This window comes from Oncorhynchus mykiss, chromosome 7 (genome assembly GCF_013265735.2).
Source record: "Oncorhynchus mykiss isolate Arlee chromosome 7, USDA_OmykA_1.1, whole genome shotgun sequence".
NCBI classification, from domain to species: domain Eukaryota; kingdom Metazoa; phylum Chordata; class Actinopteri; order Salmoniformes; family Salmonidae; genus Oncorhynchus; species Oncorhynchus mykiss.
Genome location: NC_048571.1, coordinates 15,693,347 through 15,709,228, shown reverse-complemented (window position 1 = coordinate 15,709,228; position 15,882 = coordinate 15,693,347). Strand labels below are relative to the sequence as shown.

At 45.4% G+C, this 15,882-nt stretch overlaps 1 protein-coding gene across 1 annotated transcript in view; it reads right to left on the bottom strand.

Moving 5' to 3' along the window:
• Window positions 1–15,882, bottom strand: part of fndc3ba (fibronectin type III domain containing 3Ba) — a 164,697-nt gene that overhangs the window by 105,014 nt on the left and 43,801 nt on the right. Inside the window, exon 3 of the mRNA XM_036982736.1 lies at window positions 14,370–14,445. Within this exon, the coding sequence (XP_036838631.1) occupies window positions 14,370–14,445 (76 nt within the window). The remainder of the gene's footprint in view (window positions 1–14,369; window positions 14,446–15,882) is intronic.

The following is a 15,882-nucleotide window of genomic DNA, read 5'->3' as shown; positions in this document are numbered from 1 at the left end:
AGGATGCTAGGTAAATGCTAACAAGTACAAAGGAACTCCCATAGCAGATGCTAGGTAAATGATAATAAGCACAAAGGAACTCCCATAGCAGATGGTAGGTAAATGCTAACAAGTACAAAGGAACTCCCATAGCGGATGCTAGGTAAATGCTAACAAGTACAAAGGAACTCCCATAGCGGATGCTAGGTAAATGCTAACAAGTACAAAGGAACTCCCATAGCGGATGCTAGGTAAATGCTAACAAGTACAAAGGAACTCCCATAGCGGATGCTAGGTAAATGCTAACAAGTACAAAGGAACTCCCATAGCGGATGCTAGGTAAATGCTAACAAGTACAAAGGAACTCCCATAGAGGATGCAAACATTTACTAAAGACAGAAAACACACACAAACCCTTGAACATACACAAACACACACAAACCCTTGAACATACACACACACACACAAACCCTTGAACATACACAAACCCTTGAACATACACACACAACCCCTTGAACATACACAAACACACACAACCCCTTGAACATACACAAACACACACAACCCCTTGAACATACACAAACACACACAAACCCTTGAACACACCCTCACAAACCCTTGAACACACACACAAACCCCTGAACATACACAAACCCTTGAACATACACAAACACACACAATCCCTTGAACATACACAACCCCTTGAACATACACGAACATACACAACCCCTTGAACATACACAAACACACACAAGCCCTTGAACATACACAACCCCTTGAACATACACAAACCCTTGAACATACACAAACCCTTGAACATACACAAACACACACAACCCCTTGAACATACACACACACACACACACAAACCCTTGAACACACACAAACCCTTGAACATACAAACACACACAACCCCTTGAACATACACACACACACACACACAACCCCTTGAACATACACAACCCCTTGAACATACACAAACACACACAAACCGTCCAGATCCGGCAGCTGCTTCTAGGGGCTCTGATGGGGTATCTCTCCATCCAGAGCTCTGAGAACAGACACTCCCACTACAGTTTCTTCTAGAGGTCGACTGATTAATCGGAATGGCCGATTAATTAGGGCCGATTTCAAGTTTTCATAACAATCGGAAATGGGTATTTTTGGACACCGATTTGGACAATTCTTTTTTTTGTGACACTTTTATTTAATCTTTATTTAACTTGGCAAGTCAGTTAAGAACACATTCTTATTTTCAATGAAGGCCTGGGAACGGTGGGTTAACTGCCTCGTTCAGGGGCAGAACGGCAGATTTTTACCTTGTCAGCTCGGGGGATTCAATCTTGTAACCTTACAGTTAACTAGTCCAACGCTCTAACCACCTGCCTCTCATTGCACTCCACGAGGAGACTGCCTGCGCGAATGCAGTAAGCCAAGGTAAGTTGCTAGCTAGCATTAAACTTATCTTATAAAAAACAATCAATCATAATCACTAGTTAAACTAGTAATATCATCAACCATGTGTAGTTATCTAGGGTGTCCTGCGTTGAATATAATCGATGCGGTGCTGTCGTTGCTCCAATGTGTACCTAACCATAAACATCAATGCCTTTCTTAAAATCAATACACAGAAGTATATATTTTTAAACCTGCATATTTAGCTAAAAGAAATCCAGGTTAGCAAGCAATATTAACCAGGTGAAATTGTGTCACTTCTCTTGCGTTCATTGCATGCAGAGTCAGTGTATATGCAACAGTTTGGGTCGCCTAATTTGCCAGAATTGTATGTAATTATGACATAACATTGAAGGTTGTGCAATGTAACAGGAATATTGAGACTTATGGATGCCACCCGTTAGATAAAATACGGAACGGTTCCGTAGTTCACTGAAAGAATAAATGTCTTGTTTTCGAGATGATAGTTTCCAGATTCGACCATATTAATGACCTAAGGCTCATATTTCTGTGTGTTATCATGTTATAACTAAGTCTATGATTTGATAGAGCAGTCTGACTGAGCAGTCTGACTGAGCGGTGGTAGGCAGCAGCAGGCTCGTAAGCATTCACTCAAACAGCACTTTCGTGAGTTTTGCCAGCAGCTCTGATGTTTATGACTTCAAGCCTATCAACTCCCGAGATTAGGCTCGTGTGACCGAGGTGAAATTGCTAGCTAGTTAGCGGGGTGCGTGCTAATAGCATTTCAAACATCACTCACTCTGAGACTTGGAGTGGTTGTTCCCCTTGCACTGCAAGGGCCGCGGCTTTTGTGGAGCGATGGGTAACGCTGCTTCGAGGGTGGCTGTTGTCGTTGTGTTGCTGGTTCGAGCCCAGGTAGGAGCGAGGAGAGGGATGGAAGCTATACTGTTACACTGGCAATACTAAAGTGCCTATAAGAACATCCAATAGTCAAAGGTATATGAAATACAAATGATATAGAGAGAAATAGTCCTATAAATACTATATTAACTACAACCTAAAATTTCTTACCTGGGAATATTGAAGACTCATGTTAAAAGGAACCACCAGCTTTCATATGTTCTCATGTTCTGAGCAAGGAACTTAAACGTTAGCTTTCTTATTTGGCACATATTGCACTTTTACTTTCTTCTCCAACACTTTGTTTTTGCATTATTTAAACCAAATCGAACATGTTTCGTTTATTTATTTGAGGCTAAATTGATTTTATTGATGTATTATATTAAGTTCAAATAAATGTTCATTCAGTATTGTTGTAATTGTCATTATTACAAATAAATAAATAAAAATTGTCTGATTAATCGGTATCGGCTTTTTTTTGGTCCTCCAATAATCGGTATCGGCGTTGAAAAATCATAATCGGTCGACCTCTAGTTTCTTCTGCCTGAAGCCCCACACACACAACATTAAGTCCAGCACACATCAAAGTAAATTACAGGAACAATGTGCAGGATGGGAGTGAAGTTTTACAGTGAGAAATAGACAGAATGAAAGAGAGAGAGAATGATAAAAAGAGAGAACAGAGAGAGAGAGACAGTGAGAGAGAGAGAGTGAAACAGAGACAGAGAGAGAGAGAGACGGAGAAAGCGCGCACGAGAGAGAGCGAGACGATGCAGGAACTGTGGGAGACAGCACATCTGAAATAGCAGAGACCAGACAGTCTGGAGTGGTCGAGGCAAATCTGATGCCACACAGTCACAAGTCTGGTAGCCATGATGAATGAGGGCGGTGAGGATCAGTGAAGCAGGAGGTACATACAAAGTACTTCCACTTCCACTACAAACGCAGCATCATCACTTATGATTGACATTCCAGAGCAAGTCAGCAGAGAGAGAGAGAGAGAGAGAGAGAGAGAGAGAAAAAGAGAGAGAGAGAGAGAGAGAAAGAGAGAGAGAAATAGAGAAAGAGAAAGAGAGAGATATATCTATTATGATACAGAGTAATATCTTCAGTCATCTCCTCTCCTCTTGTTAACGTAGCATTAGACCCCTCTTAGCCTAGCATTAGCAAAACATGCATATGAAATAGCCTAGCGCTAGCTTAGCCAGACTTCCTGACTGCCCTCTCCTCTCCCAGGGCTGTGTTTGCTGAGGTGGCCTAGTTCTGCTGCTGGTTGTGATCCAACCAAGCTAACGTCATGTCTGGAGCAAGGCTAAATTACCAACACCATAACACTCACACCACAGGAGGTTGGTGGCACCTTAATTGGGGAGGATGGGCTTGTGGTAATGGCTGGAATGGAATAAGTGGAATGGTATCAAATACATGCCCATGCGTCCATGTGTTTGCTGCCATTCCATTCGCTCCATTCTAGCCATTATAATGAGCCGTCCTCCCATCAGCAGCCTCCTGTGACGCACACACTGAGACCCACATTTTCTAAACTGATTTTCTCTGAAAATGTCTGGAAATATGGTGGAGAATATTAACAGGATATGTAGAAGTAGAGAGAGAGAGAGAGAGAGAGAGAGAGAGCGGAAGAGGGGTAGGGAGGGAGGCAGGGAGGAAGAGGGGGAGGGAGGCAGGGAGGAAGAGGGGTAGGGAGGGAGGCAGGGAGGAAGATGGGAGGAAGAAGGGTAGGGGGGAGGCAGGGAGGAAGAGGGGGATGGAGTGAGGCAGGGAGGAAGAGGGGTAGGGAGGGAGGCAGGGAGGAAGAGGGGTAGGGAGGGAGGCAGGGAGGAAGAGGGGTAGGGAGGGAGGCAGGGAAGTCGTCTCTCTCGATCTAATAACCCAGATCCTGATGACTCACTGTTCCCAATGTATGAATACACGCACACACACAGCGAGAGAGTGAAGAGGTGCAACAGCTGTTGGAGTGTAAACAGACTGGGAGTCTCATAACCATTTCCTGCTCTCCTCCCATCGTCCGTCCGTCCGTCCGTCCGTCCGTCCGTCCGTCCGTCCGTCCGTCCGTCCGTCCGTCCGTCCGTCCGTCCGTCCGTCCGTCCGTCCGTCCGTCCGTCCGTCCGTCCGTCCGTCCGTCCGTCCGTCCGTCCGTCCGTCCGTCCGTCCGTCCGTCCGTCCGTCCGTCCGTCCGTCCGTCCGTCCGTCCGTCCGTCCGTCCGTCCGTCCGTCCGTCCGTCCGTCCGTCCGTCCGTCCGTCCGTCCGTCCGTCCGTCCGTCCGTCCGTCCGTCCGTCCGTCCGTCCGTCCGTCCGTCCGTCCGTCCGTCCGTCCGTCCGTCCGTCCGTCCGTCCGTCCGTCCGTCCCCCTCTCTCTCTCTCTCTCTCTCTCTCTCTCTCTCTCTCTCTCTCTCTCTCTCTCTCTCTCTCTCTCTCTCTCTCTCTCTCTCTCTCTCTCTCTCTCTCTCTCTCTCTCTCTCTCTCTCTCTCTCTCTCTCTCTCTCTCTCTCTCTCTCTCTCTCTCTCTCTCTCTCTCTCTCTCTCTCTCTCTCTCTCTCTCTCTCTCTCTCTCTCTCTCTCTCTCTCTCTCTCCCTCCCTCCCTCCCTCCCTCCCTCCCTCCCTCCCTCCCTCCCTCCCTCCCTCCCTCCCTCCCTCCCTTCTACTTTTCTTTCTCTCCCTCTCCCTAAAACTTAAGCCCTGTCTCACCTGATATCCATCAGTGAAGAAATGAGTTGGTGTTCAATAAACGTCATTAGGAACTTTCTCTCGCTCTCTTCCATAGATGTTAGCAGACTCTTCCTCCCTCTCTCCCTCCTTTCACTCTCTCCACATTTTCATCTGGGAAATTCCTGCTGTGTGAGTCATGATCTGAACAGCAGGGTGTTTGTGTCCATCACAGAGAGACAGACAGAGAGAGAGAGAGACGGACGGAGAGAGAGAGAGGTAGAAAGTGAGAGAGACCAAGGGAAGGAGAGAGGAAGATCGAGGGAAGGAGTGAGAGAAGGAGGGAGAGAAGGAGGAGAGAGGGTTCAGTGGAAAGAATACTGGAAATTCTAAATTAGCAGGGACTTTCCCTACTCAACATTCGTCTGTCTGTCTGTCTGTCTGTCTGTCTGTCTGTCTGTCTGTCTGTCTGTCTGTGTGTGTGTGTGTGTGTTGTCCTGGGGCTTTTGGCTTATCAGACAAAAAGTAGGGGTGTGGAAAAGGGAAGGAGAGGAAGAAGGAGAGAGAATGCAAGACATTACATTACATTGACCCATGTTCTATCTATCTATATATATATATATATATATATATATATATATATATACAGTGCCTTGCGAAAGTATTCGGCCCCCTTGAACTTTGCGACCTTTTGCCACATTTCAGGCTCAAACATAAAGATATAAAACTGTATTTTTTTGTGAAGAATCAACAACAAGTGGGACACAATCATGAAGTGGAACGACATTTATTGGATATTTCAAACTTTTTTAACAAATCAAAAACTGAAAAATTGGGCGTGCAAAATTATTCAGCCCCTTTACTTTCAGTGCAGCAAACTCTCTCCAGAAGTTCAGTGAGGATCGCTTGCACAGTGCTCCTTGGGATGTTTAAAGCTTGGGAAATCTTTTTGTATCCAAATCCGGCTTTAAACTTCTTCACAACAGTATCTCGGACCTGCCTGGTGTGTTCCTTGTTCTTCATGATGCTCTCTGCGCTTTTAACGGACCTCTGAGACTATCACAGTGCAGGTGCATTTATACGGAGACTTGATTACACACAGGTGGATTGTATTTATCATCATTAGTCATTTAGGTCAACATTGGATCATTCAGAGATCCTCACTGAACTTCTGGAGAGAGTTTGCTGCACTGAAAGTAAAGGGGCTGAATAATTTTGCACGCCCAATTTTTCAGTTTTTGATTTGTTAAAAAAGTAAAAATATCCAATAAATGTCGTTCCACTTCATGATTGTGTCCCACTTGTTGTTGATTCGTCACAAAAAAATACAGTTTTATATCTTTATGTTTGAAACCTGAAATGTGGCAAAAGGTCGCAAAGTTCAAGGGGGCCGAATACTTTCGCAAGGCACTGTATCTCTATTATATATCTCTCTATCAAATTTCTTGGTCCCTCTCTTCCTCTCCTTTTCTTTCCAGTCTCTCCTCTCACTCCTCGCTCCCCAAGGCTAAGCCCCGCCCCAGACCCTGACTTCCTGTCTCTTTCATCTCTGAGCCTATCACATCTGTCTCTCATCTCTGAGCCTATCACAGCTGCCTCTTTCATCTCTGAGCCTATCACATCTGTCTCTTTCATCTCTGAGCCTATCACAGTTGTCTCTTTCATCTCTGAGCCTATCACATCTGTCTCTTTCATCTCTGAGCCTATCACAGTTGTCCATTTCATCTCTAAGCTTATCACAGCTGAGCGGAAGGAAAAGGGCTTTCCCCTACAAGCCAGAAAGAAGGAACGAAAGAGAAGACAGAGAAGCATAAGTAGCTGATGTTGAAGGGAATAGAACAGATAGGATGAGAGAACGGGACAGAGAGAAGAGAAGGAAAGAGGGATGATGTTTTCAGACAGACAGATAGAGGGATGGAGGGAGGACTGCTTCAGTTGATCCCTGAGCTTCCCGGAAGCCAAGAATTCCAAATCTGGAAAAGCACTCTCTCAGGAGCAAACACACACACAGATAGAAGTCCTATTATGCATATATACAGTGTTGTAACAATGTACAAATAGTTAAAGTACAAAAGGGAAAATAAATAAACATAAATATAGGTTGTATTTACAATGGTGTTTGTTCTTCACTGGTTGCCCTTTTCTTGTGGCAACAGGTCACACATCTTGCTGCTGTGATGGCACACTGTGGTATTTCACCCAGTAGATAAGGGAGTTTATCAACATTTTTGTTTTCTAATTCTTTGTGGATCTGTGTAATCTGAGGGAAATATGTGTCTCTAATATGGTCATACATTGGGCAGGAGGTTAGGAAGTGCAGCTCAGTTTCCACCTCATTTTGTGGGCAGTGTGTGTAACAGCATAACTTTAGACCGTCCCCTCGCCCATACCCGGGCGCGAACCAGGGACCCTCTGCACACATCAACAACAGTCACTCCTCGAAGCATCGTTACCCATCGCTCCACAAAAGCCGCGACCCTTGCAGAGCAAGGGGAACCACTACTTCAAGGTCTCAGAGCAAGTGACGTCGCCGATTGAAACGCTATTTAGCGCGCACCGCTAACTAAGCTAGCCGTTTCACATCCGTTACATGTGCACATAGCCTGTCTTCTCTTGAGAGCCAGGTCTGCCTACGGCGGCCTTTCTCAATAGCAATGCTCACTGAGTCTGTACATAGTCAAAGCTTTCCTTAAGTTTGGGTCAGTCACAGGGGTCAGGTATTCTGCCACTGTGTACTCTCTGTTTAGGGCCAAGTAGCATTCTAGTTTGCTCTGTTTTCTTTTGTTAATTCTTTCCTATGTGTAAAGTAATTATCTTTTTGTTTTGTCATGATTTAGTTGTCTCCAAACAGAACCACACTAACTCACACACTCTAGGCCCTGTGGGCCCAAATACCATTACACACCACCTGGAGAGGTTTTCATTCTCATGGTGACAGCTTTCCCAAACCTAGTGGAGGAACCCAACGCACTATACGCACGCACGCAGCAAGACAATGATCCAAAACACACAATCAAGTCTACAAGAAAATGGCTAAAAAGCAACAAATTTGAAGTTTTGGAATGGACCAGTCAAAGTCCAGACCTAATGATCCCAATCGAGATGTTGTGGCAGGATTTGAAACAAGCAGTTTAAGCAGTTCTGCATGTAAGAGTGGGACACAATTCCTCCAGAGCGACGTGAGAGACAACTACAGGAAGCGTTTGGTTGCAGTCAGCGCTGCTGAAGGTGGTTCAACCACTTATTGAGTGTGAGGGGGAAATGACGTTTTCACACTGGAGAATTGGTCGTTCCATAACTTTTGTTAATTAAATAAATAAAATAAGTATATTTTTGTTGTTGTTATTTGTAAACTCAGGTTCCGTTTATCTAATATTAGCTTTTGGTTGAAGATCTGATGACATTCAGTATAAAAAATAATATGTTTAAAATCAGAAAGGGGACAAATACTTTTTCATGTCTCTGTGCCTCTCTTTCTTTGTCTCTGTATCTCCCTCTCTCCTCCGTTCCTTCAGATCGTTGTTTCTAGTTTCTAAAAGTCTGTTTTTTAATACACACAGACACACGTTGAAATATTCACACAGTCTGACAAGCCCCTCCCCCATGCATCTGCTGCGCCTGCTGATGATGTCACAGAACTGGAACACAGTGACCCTACGCTCCTCCTATACACACACTTGCACACTAAGCCCACCCAACACTGAGCCCACCCAACACTGAGCCCACCCAACACTAAGCCTACCCAACACTAAGCCTACCCAACACTAAGCCTACCCAACACTATAAGCCCACCCAACACTAAGCCCACCCAACACTGAGCCCACCCAACACTAAGCCCACCCAACACTAAGCCCACCCAACACTGAGCCCACCCAACACTAAGCCCACCCAACACTAAGCAAACCCAACACTAAGCCCACCCAACACTAAGCCCACCCAACACTAAGCCCACCCAACACTGAGCCCACCCAACACTGAGCCCACCCAACACTGAGCCCACCCAACACTGAGCCCACCCAACACTGAGCCCACCCAACACTAAGCCTACCCAACACTAAGCCTACCCAACACTAAGCCTACCCAACACTAAGCCCACCCAACACTAAGCCTACCCAACACTAAGCCCACCCAACACTAAGCCCACCCAATACTAAGCCCACCCAACACTAAGCCCACCCAACACTAAGCCCACCCAAGCACAAGTAAATGTGTTTCCTAGATGAGAAGTTGACATTGAACCAGATTACAACTAAACCAGGTAAAGACAACATGACAACATCATGACTATGATGTCATCTTTAACATATATCTGGTCATTTAAATCACATAAAGATGTATATTTCTGGTTGCTAAAAAGATGTGGACAAAATGTCCTTCTGCAACCAGAATACAACCTGACTCATTGACTGCAACCTGTTTTGCACGCAGGATAATTACAGCACGACATACTATTTGTTACATACAACTGACTTAGAGAAAGAGAGAGCGATAGATAAGGATATAGAAAGAGAGAGAAAGAGAGAGCGATAGATAAGGATATAGAAAGAGAGAGAAAGAGAGAGCGATAGATAAGGATATAGAAAGAGAGAGAAAGAGAGAGCGATAGATAAGGATATAGAAAGAGAGAGCGATAGATAAGGATATAGAAAGAGAGAGAAAGAGAGAGCGATAGATAAGGATATAGAAAGAGAGAGAAAGAGAGAGCGATAGATAAGGATATAGAAAGAGAGAGAAAGAGAGAGCGATAGATAAGGATATAGAAAGAGAGAGAAAGAGAGAGCGATAGATAAGGATATAGAAAGAGAGAGAAAGAGAGAGCGATAGATAAGGATATAGAAAGAGAGAGCGATAGATAAGGATATAGAAAGAGAGTGCGATAGATAAGGATATAGAAAGAGAGAGAAAGAGAGAGCGATAGATAAGGATATAGAAAGAGAGAGCGATAGATAAGGATATAGAAAGAGAGAGCGATAGATAAGGATATAGAAAGAGAGTGCGATAGATAAGGATATAGAAAGAGAGAGCGATAGATAAGGATATAGAAAGAGAGAGCGATAGATAAGGATATAGAAAGAGAGAGCGATAGATAAGGATATAGAAAGAGAGAGCGATAGATAAGGATATAGAAAGAGAGAGCGATAGATAAGGATTTAGAAAGAGAGAGAAAGAGAGTTATGGGAAAGGTCTCACGTGTCGGTGAAAGAGAATCAAAGAGTTTCTTGGCTTTGAGCAGATGGCACACACACACACACACACACACACACACACACACACACACACACACACACACACACACACACACACACACACACACACACACACACACACACACACACACACACACACACACACACACACACACACACACACACACACACACACACACACACACACACACACACACACACACACACACACACACACACACACACACACACACACACACACACACACACCTGGAAAAGAGATCACAGCCCTGTTCAGGAAATACATTAAACTACAACCACACTGCAACAGGTGCTCTGATAGGAAATACTTTAAACTACATTACCCATACATGTAACAGCACTACAACAGCAAAAGCCTACAGATGTCCCACTCATAATTATCCTGCCAGCTCTAGGATGGCTGTGGCAAAAGCACACACACACACACACACACACACATTCCATAGCATGGTGCTTTCACACACACTCTATAGTCACTGCCTTTGATGTGAGTGTGGGAACGTTCAGGGAGGGAGAGAGTGAGAGGGGAGAGAGGGAGAGGGGAGAGAAAGTAAGGGAAAATAGTTAAGTGGATCAAAAGCCAGGGGCATAACATTTTTATATTATTGGTCCACGGGACCCTTCGTTATCTTTATCGGGAATACAGGAAGGAGCTTGGTTGGGAAGTACCGGAATACCGGCCACCGGTATTGAACCCTAGATAGAGCGAGGGGAAACGAGTGAGTGAGATAGAGATTCTGTCTTGAAGAATCTGTCTTTGGACAGTGTAGTATATTGACTGATACAGTCAGAGCAGTGTGTGTACCACAGTACTCCAGTCAAACAGAGGTTACTTTATATAAAACTCCAGTCTCTGTAATAGATGTACATGCACACGCACGCACGCACGCACGCACGCACACACACACACACACACACACACACACACACACACACACACACACACACACACACACACACACACACACACACACACACACACACACACACACACACACACACACACACACACACACACACACACACTGCTCTGAGGTCTCAGTAATCACACTCAGTAAAGAACAGCTCAACTGGTCTTCAAACACACTGCTTCACCCCAACTCTCACTAAACCCAGTGACCTGAGCGTGTGTGTGTGTGTGTGTGTGTGTGTGTGTGTGTGTGTGTGTGTGTGTGTGTGTGTGTGTGTGTGTGTGTGTGTGTGTGTGTGTGTGTGTGTGGTCATAGAGGGTGTTCTGTTCCAGTGACCTCTCCTGTCTGCTTCCTCAACCTGAGTGTGCAGAGTAACACCCCCTATACACACAGACACACTGTCTAACCCTAAAGCCTGTCGCATGCTATCTAGTCCAAACACCTCCTGCATATATTATGAGGAGATTTAGAGAAGTTGTTATTCCTTCTTGTGTTCGGCAGTAGTTTGTTTCCCCCCGCTGTTCTTTTTCTCTCGGGGCAAGTCGAAGTTCAGTAGCTGAAGTCTACACCCCTTCGTCTGTGATAGTTCCCATCTCTACCGTTGAACTATGTACCGGATTTTTCTATGAAGTGTTTGTTGTCATTCAATGCGAGACGACTAGTTTTCATGCACATTTTGTTCACTTGTGAAATATTGCACCAAATGTCTTAGCTAGGTGTCAAATTGCATGTCTTGGGCCTCCCGAGTGGTGCAGTGGTCTAAGGGACTGCATCGCAGTGCTAGCTGTGCCACCTGAGATTCTGGCTCGAGTCCAGGTTCTGTCGAAGCAGGCCGAGACCGGGAGACCCATGGGGCGGCGCAAAATTGGCCCAGCGTCGTCTGGGTTAGGGGAGGGTTTTGCCGGCAGGGATATCATTGTCCCATCGTGCACTAGCGACTCCTGTGGCGGGCCAGGCACAATGCAAGCTGACACCGTCGCCAGGTGTTTCCTCCGACACATTGGTGCGGCTGGCTTCCGGGTTAAGTGGGCATTGTGTCAAGAAGCAGTGCGGCTTGGCTGGGTTGTGTTTCGGGGGACGTACGGCTCTCGACCTTCGCCTCTCCCGAGTCCATACGGGAGTTGCAGCGATGGGACAAGACTGTAACTACCAATTGGGGAGAAAAAGGGGTAAAAAAATAAATAATAATAATTGCATGACTGAGACCTCTGTAAAAACACAAAAATGTATTACAGATTTCTTGATTTATCTTAGATTAATTCGGACTATTTTGAGGAAGTGTTACTGGCTACGTTGTTGCAGTGACTCGAGAGGGACAAACAACAATATTGCCACATTTTTTCAAGATTTTCAAGCAAAGGTATTTTATGACCAAATCGCCACATGGGTGGAATGTTATTAATATTTTTCATAATTTCACAATTAATCTAAATTATATTTAAAAATAATATATAAATATGTGTCGCTATGTAAAAATGTGGACAACCCTTCAAATTAGTGGATTCGTCTATTTCACCTGTTGCTGACAGGTGTATAAAATTGAGCACACAGTCATGCAATCTCCATAGACAAACATTAGCAGTAGAATGGCCTTACTGAAGAGCCCAGTGACTTTCAACGTGGCATCATCATAGGATTCCACCTTTCCAACAAGTCAGTTCGTCAAATTTCTGCCCTGCTAGAGCTGCCCCGGTGAACTGTAAGTGCTGTTATTGTAAAGTGGAAACGTCTAGGAGCAACAATGGCTCAGCCGCGAAGTGGTAGGCCACACAAGCTCACAGAACGGGACCGCTGAAGTGCGTAGCGTGTAAAAATCATCTGTCCTTGGTTACTCGGCTGGAGTGGTGTAAAGCTCGCCGCCATTGGACTCTGGAGCAGTGGAAACACGTTCTCTGGAGTGATGAATCACGCTTCGCCACCTGGCAGTCCAACGGACAAATCTGGGTTTGGCGGATGCCAGGAGAACGCTACTCGCACGATGTAGTGCCAACTGTAAAGTGCCAACTACAAAGCTTAGTGGCAACTGTAAAGCATAGTAGCAACTGTAACGCATAGTGCCAACTGTAAAGTTTGGTAGAGGAGGAATTATGGTCTGGGGCTGTTTTCATGGTACGGGCTAGGCCCCTTAGTTCCAGTGAAGTGGCAATTGAACGCTACAACATACATTCTTGATGATTCTGTGCTTCCGACTTTGTGTCGGAAGCACAATGTTCCAACATCTAGTGGAAACACTTCCCAGATGAGTGGAGGCTATTGTAGCAGCAATGTTCCAACATCTAGTGGAAACACTTCCCAGATGAGTGTAGTCTGTTATAGCAGCAAAGGGGGGACAGATTCCATATTAATGCCCATGATTTTGCAATGTTCGACGAGGAGGTGTCCACATATTTTTGGTCATGTGGTATATTTCAGTCATCTGTGATGTATATAAAGGGTAATATTGAAATGCAAACTCAAAATGTAATACATTTCAACTCTATATCTGACATGGTGCAGGTGTCTCCTTTTTAAGCCCACAACCATGTGTGTGAAGGTGTATACTCTTGTTTCAAAGAAGATTTGTTTAAAACTATCAAGAAACACTCTGTGACCCTGATTCAGCCCACTGCAGTATAAGGTTATTAATGGAGTATGCGACCACAGACGTTGGCTTTCGCCTCGCCAAGTTCTGCTAGGAGCAAACAGAACCTGGTCTGCAGGTGCCTTAACCCATACGCTGTCTGGCCCAACCTGTACCTGACACTGGGCTGGAAACATATCCTACCCACTCAGAGACTCTGGCAGTACAAACACATCTTCTCCCTGCCTGCCTGTCTGTCTGGGTGTCTGTCTGTCTCTTTGGCATCTGACAAAAGCTCTGAGACCTAATTGAATTGCACACTGGGTGGAGGATGAAGGTTGGGTAATTAGCTAGAATAACATAGTAGGGGAGGGGGGCTGTCTGAGCCAAGACTGTACTGAGAGAGAGAGAGAGAGAGACAGAGAGACAGAGAGACAGAGAGAGATAAAGGCAGGGGGGATTTATATCTCACTCTGTTGTGATGTCATCAGAGTGAGACACACCCTTGGAGTTACAGGAATCCCCCTGGTCTATAATAGCTTGTTATATACCAGTATGTTTAAAGTACAACACAAGCCATCGAATATCACACACACACATCTAGCTAAGCACAATGTTGTGATGTCAACAGAGAACAGGGATGAGGTCATCAAAATGAGACAGGTGTAACTGAGGCTCAGGGTTGTGATATCATAAGCGTGTGACCTACCCTGGATGCATTGCAGCGAGCCGTCCTCCGCTCTGATGGTGAAGGTCTCCCCTGGATTCACCTGTACCAGGATCACCTGTCGAGACCAGAGAGACAGATCAGACAAAACACAACGATAACAGACCGGTTCAGACACAGCACAATGATAACAGACCAGTTCAGACACAACACAATGATAACAGAATGGTTCAGACAAAACACAACGATAACAGACCGGTTCAGACACAGCACAATGATAACAGACCAGTTCAGACACAGCACAATGATAACAGAATGGTTCAGACAAAACACAACGATAACAGACCGGTTCAGACACAGCACAATGATAACAGACCGGTTCAGACACAACACATCGATAAGACCGGTTCAGACACAACACAATGATAAGACCGGTTCAGACACAACACAATGATAACAGACCGGTTCAGACACAACACATCGATAAGACCGGTTCAGACACAACACATCGATAAGACCGGTTCAGACACAACACATCGATAAGACCGGTTCAGACACAACACAATGATAACAGACCGGTTCAGACACAACACAATGATAACAGACCGGTTCAGACACAACACAATGATAACAGACCGGTTCAGACACAACACAATGATAACAGACCGGTTCAGACACAACACATCGATAAGACCGGTTCAGACACAACACAATGATAACAGACTGGTTCAGACACAACACATCGATCACAGACCGGTTCAGACAGACACAACACATCGATCACAGACCGGTTCAGACACAACACATCGATCACAGACCGGTTCAGACACAACACATCGATCACAGACCGGTTCAGACACAACGCATCGATCACAGACCGGTTCAGACACAACACATCGATCACAGACCGGTTCAGACACAACACAACGATCACAGACCGGTTCAGACACAACACATCGATCACAGACCGGTTCAGACACAACACATCGATCACAGACCGGTTCAGACACAACACATCGATAAGACCGGTTCAGACACAACACAACAATCACAGACCGGTTCAGACACAACACAACGATCACAGACATACATGAGAAGGAAACAAAGACATTACTCACACTCAGTCAGGACAAACACACACACACACTGATCGCCCCCAGGCCTCAAACACTCAAGACAACTGCATATATTTGCGGGCTGTTTGAGTGTGAAGCATCTTACCGTCATAATGTCCATGTGGAGGTTGCTGAGACTGTGGCTGTAGACATGGAACACATGTCCTGCCATGGCACATTCATACACACCACACACACAAACCCCGCAAACCCACCACGCACACACACAAACCCCGCAAACCCACCACGCACACACACAAACCCCGCAAACCCACCACGCACACACACAAACCCCGTAAACGCACCACACACACACACACAAACCCCGCAAACGCACCACACACACACACAAACCCCGCAAATGCACCACACACACACACACACAAACCCCACAAACCCACCACACACACACACAAACCCACCACACACACACAAACCCT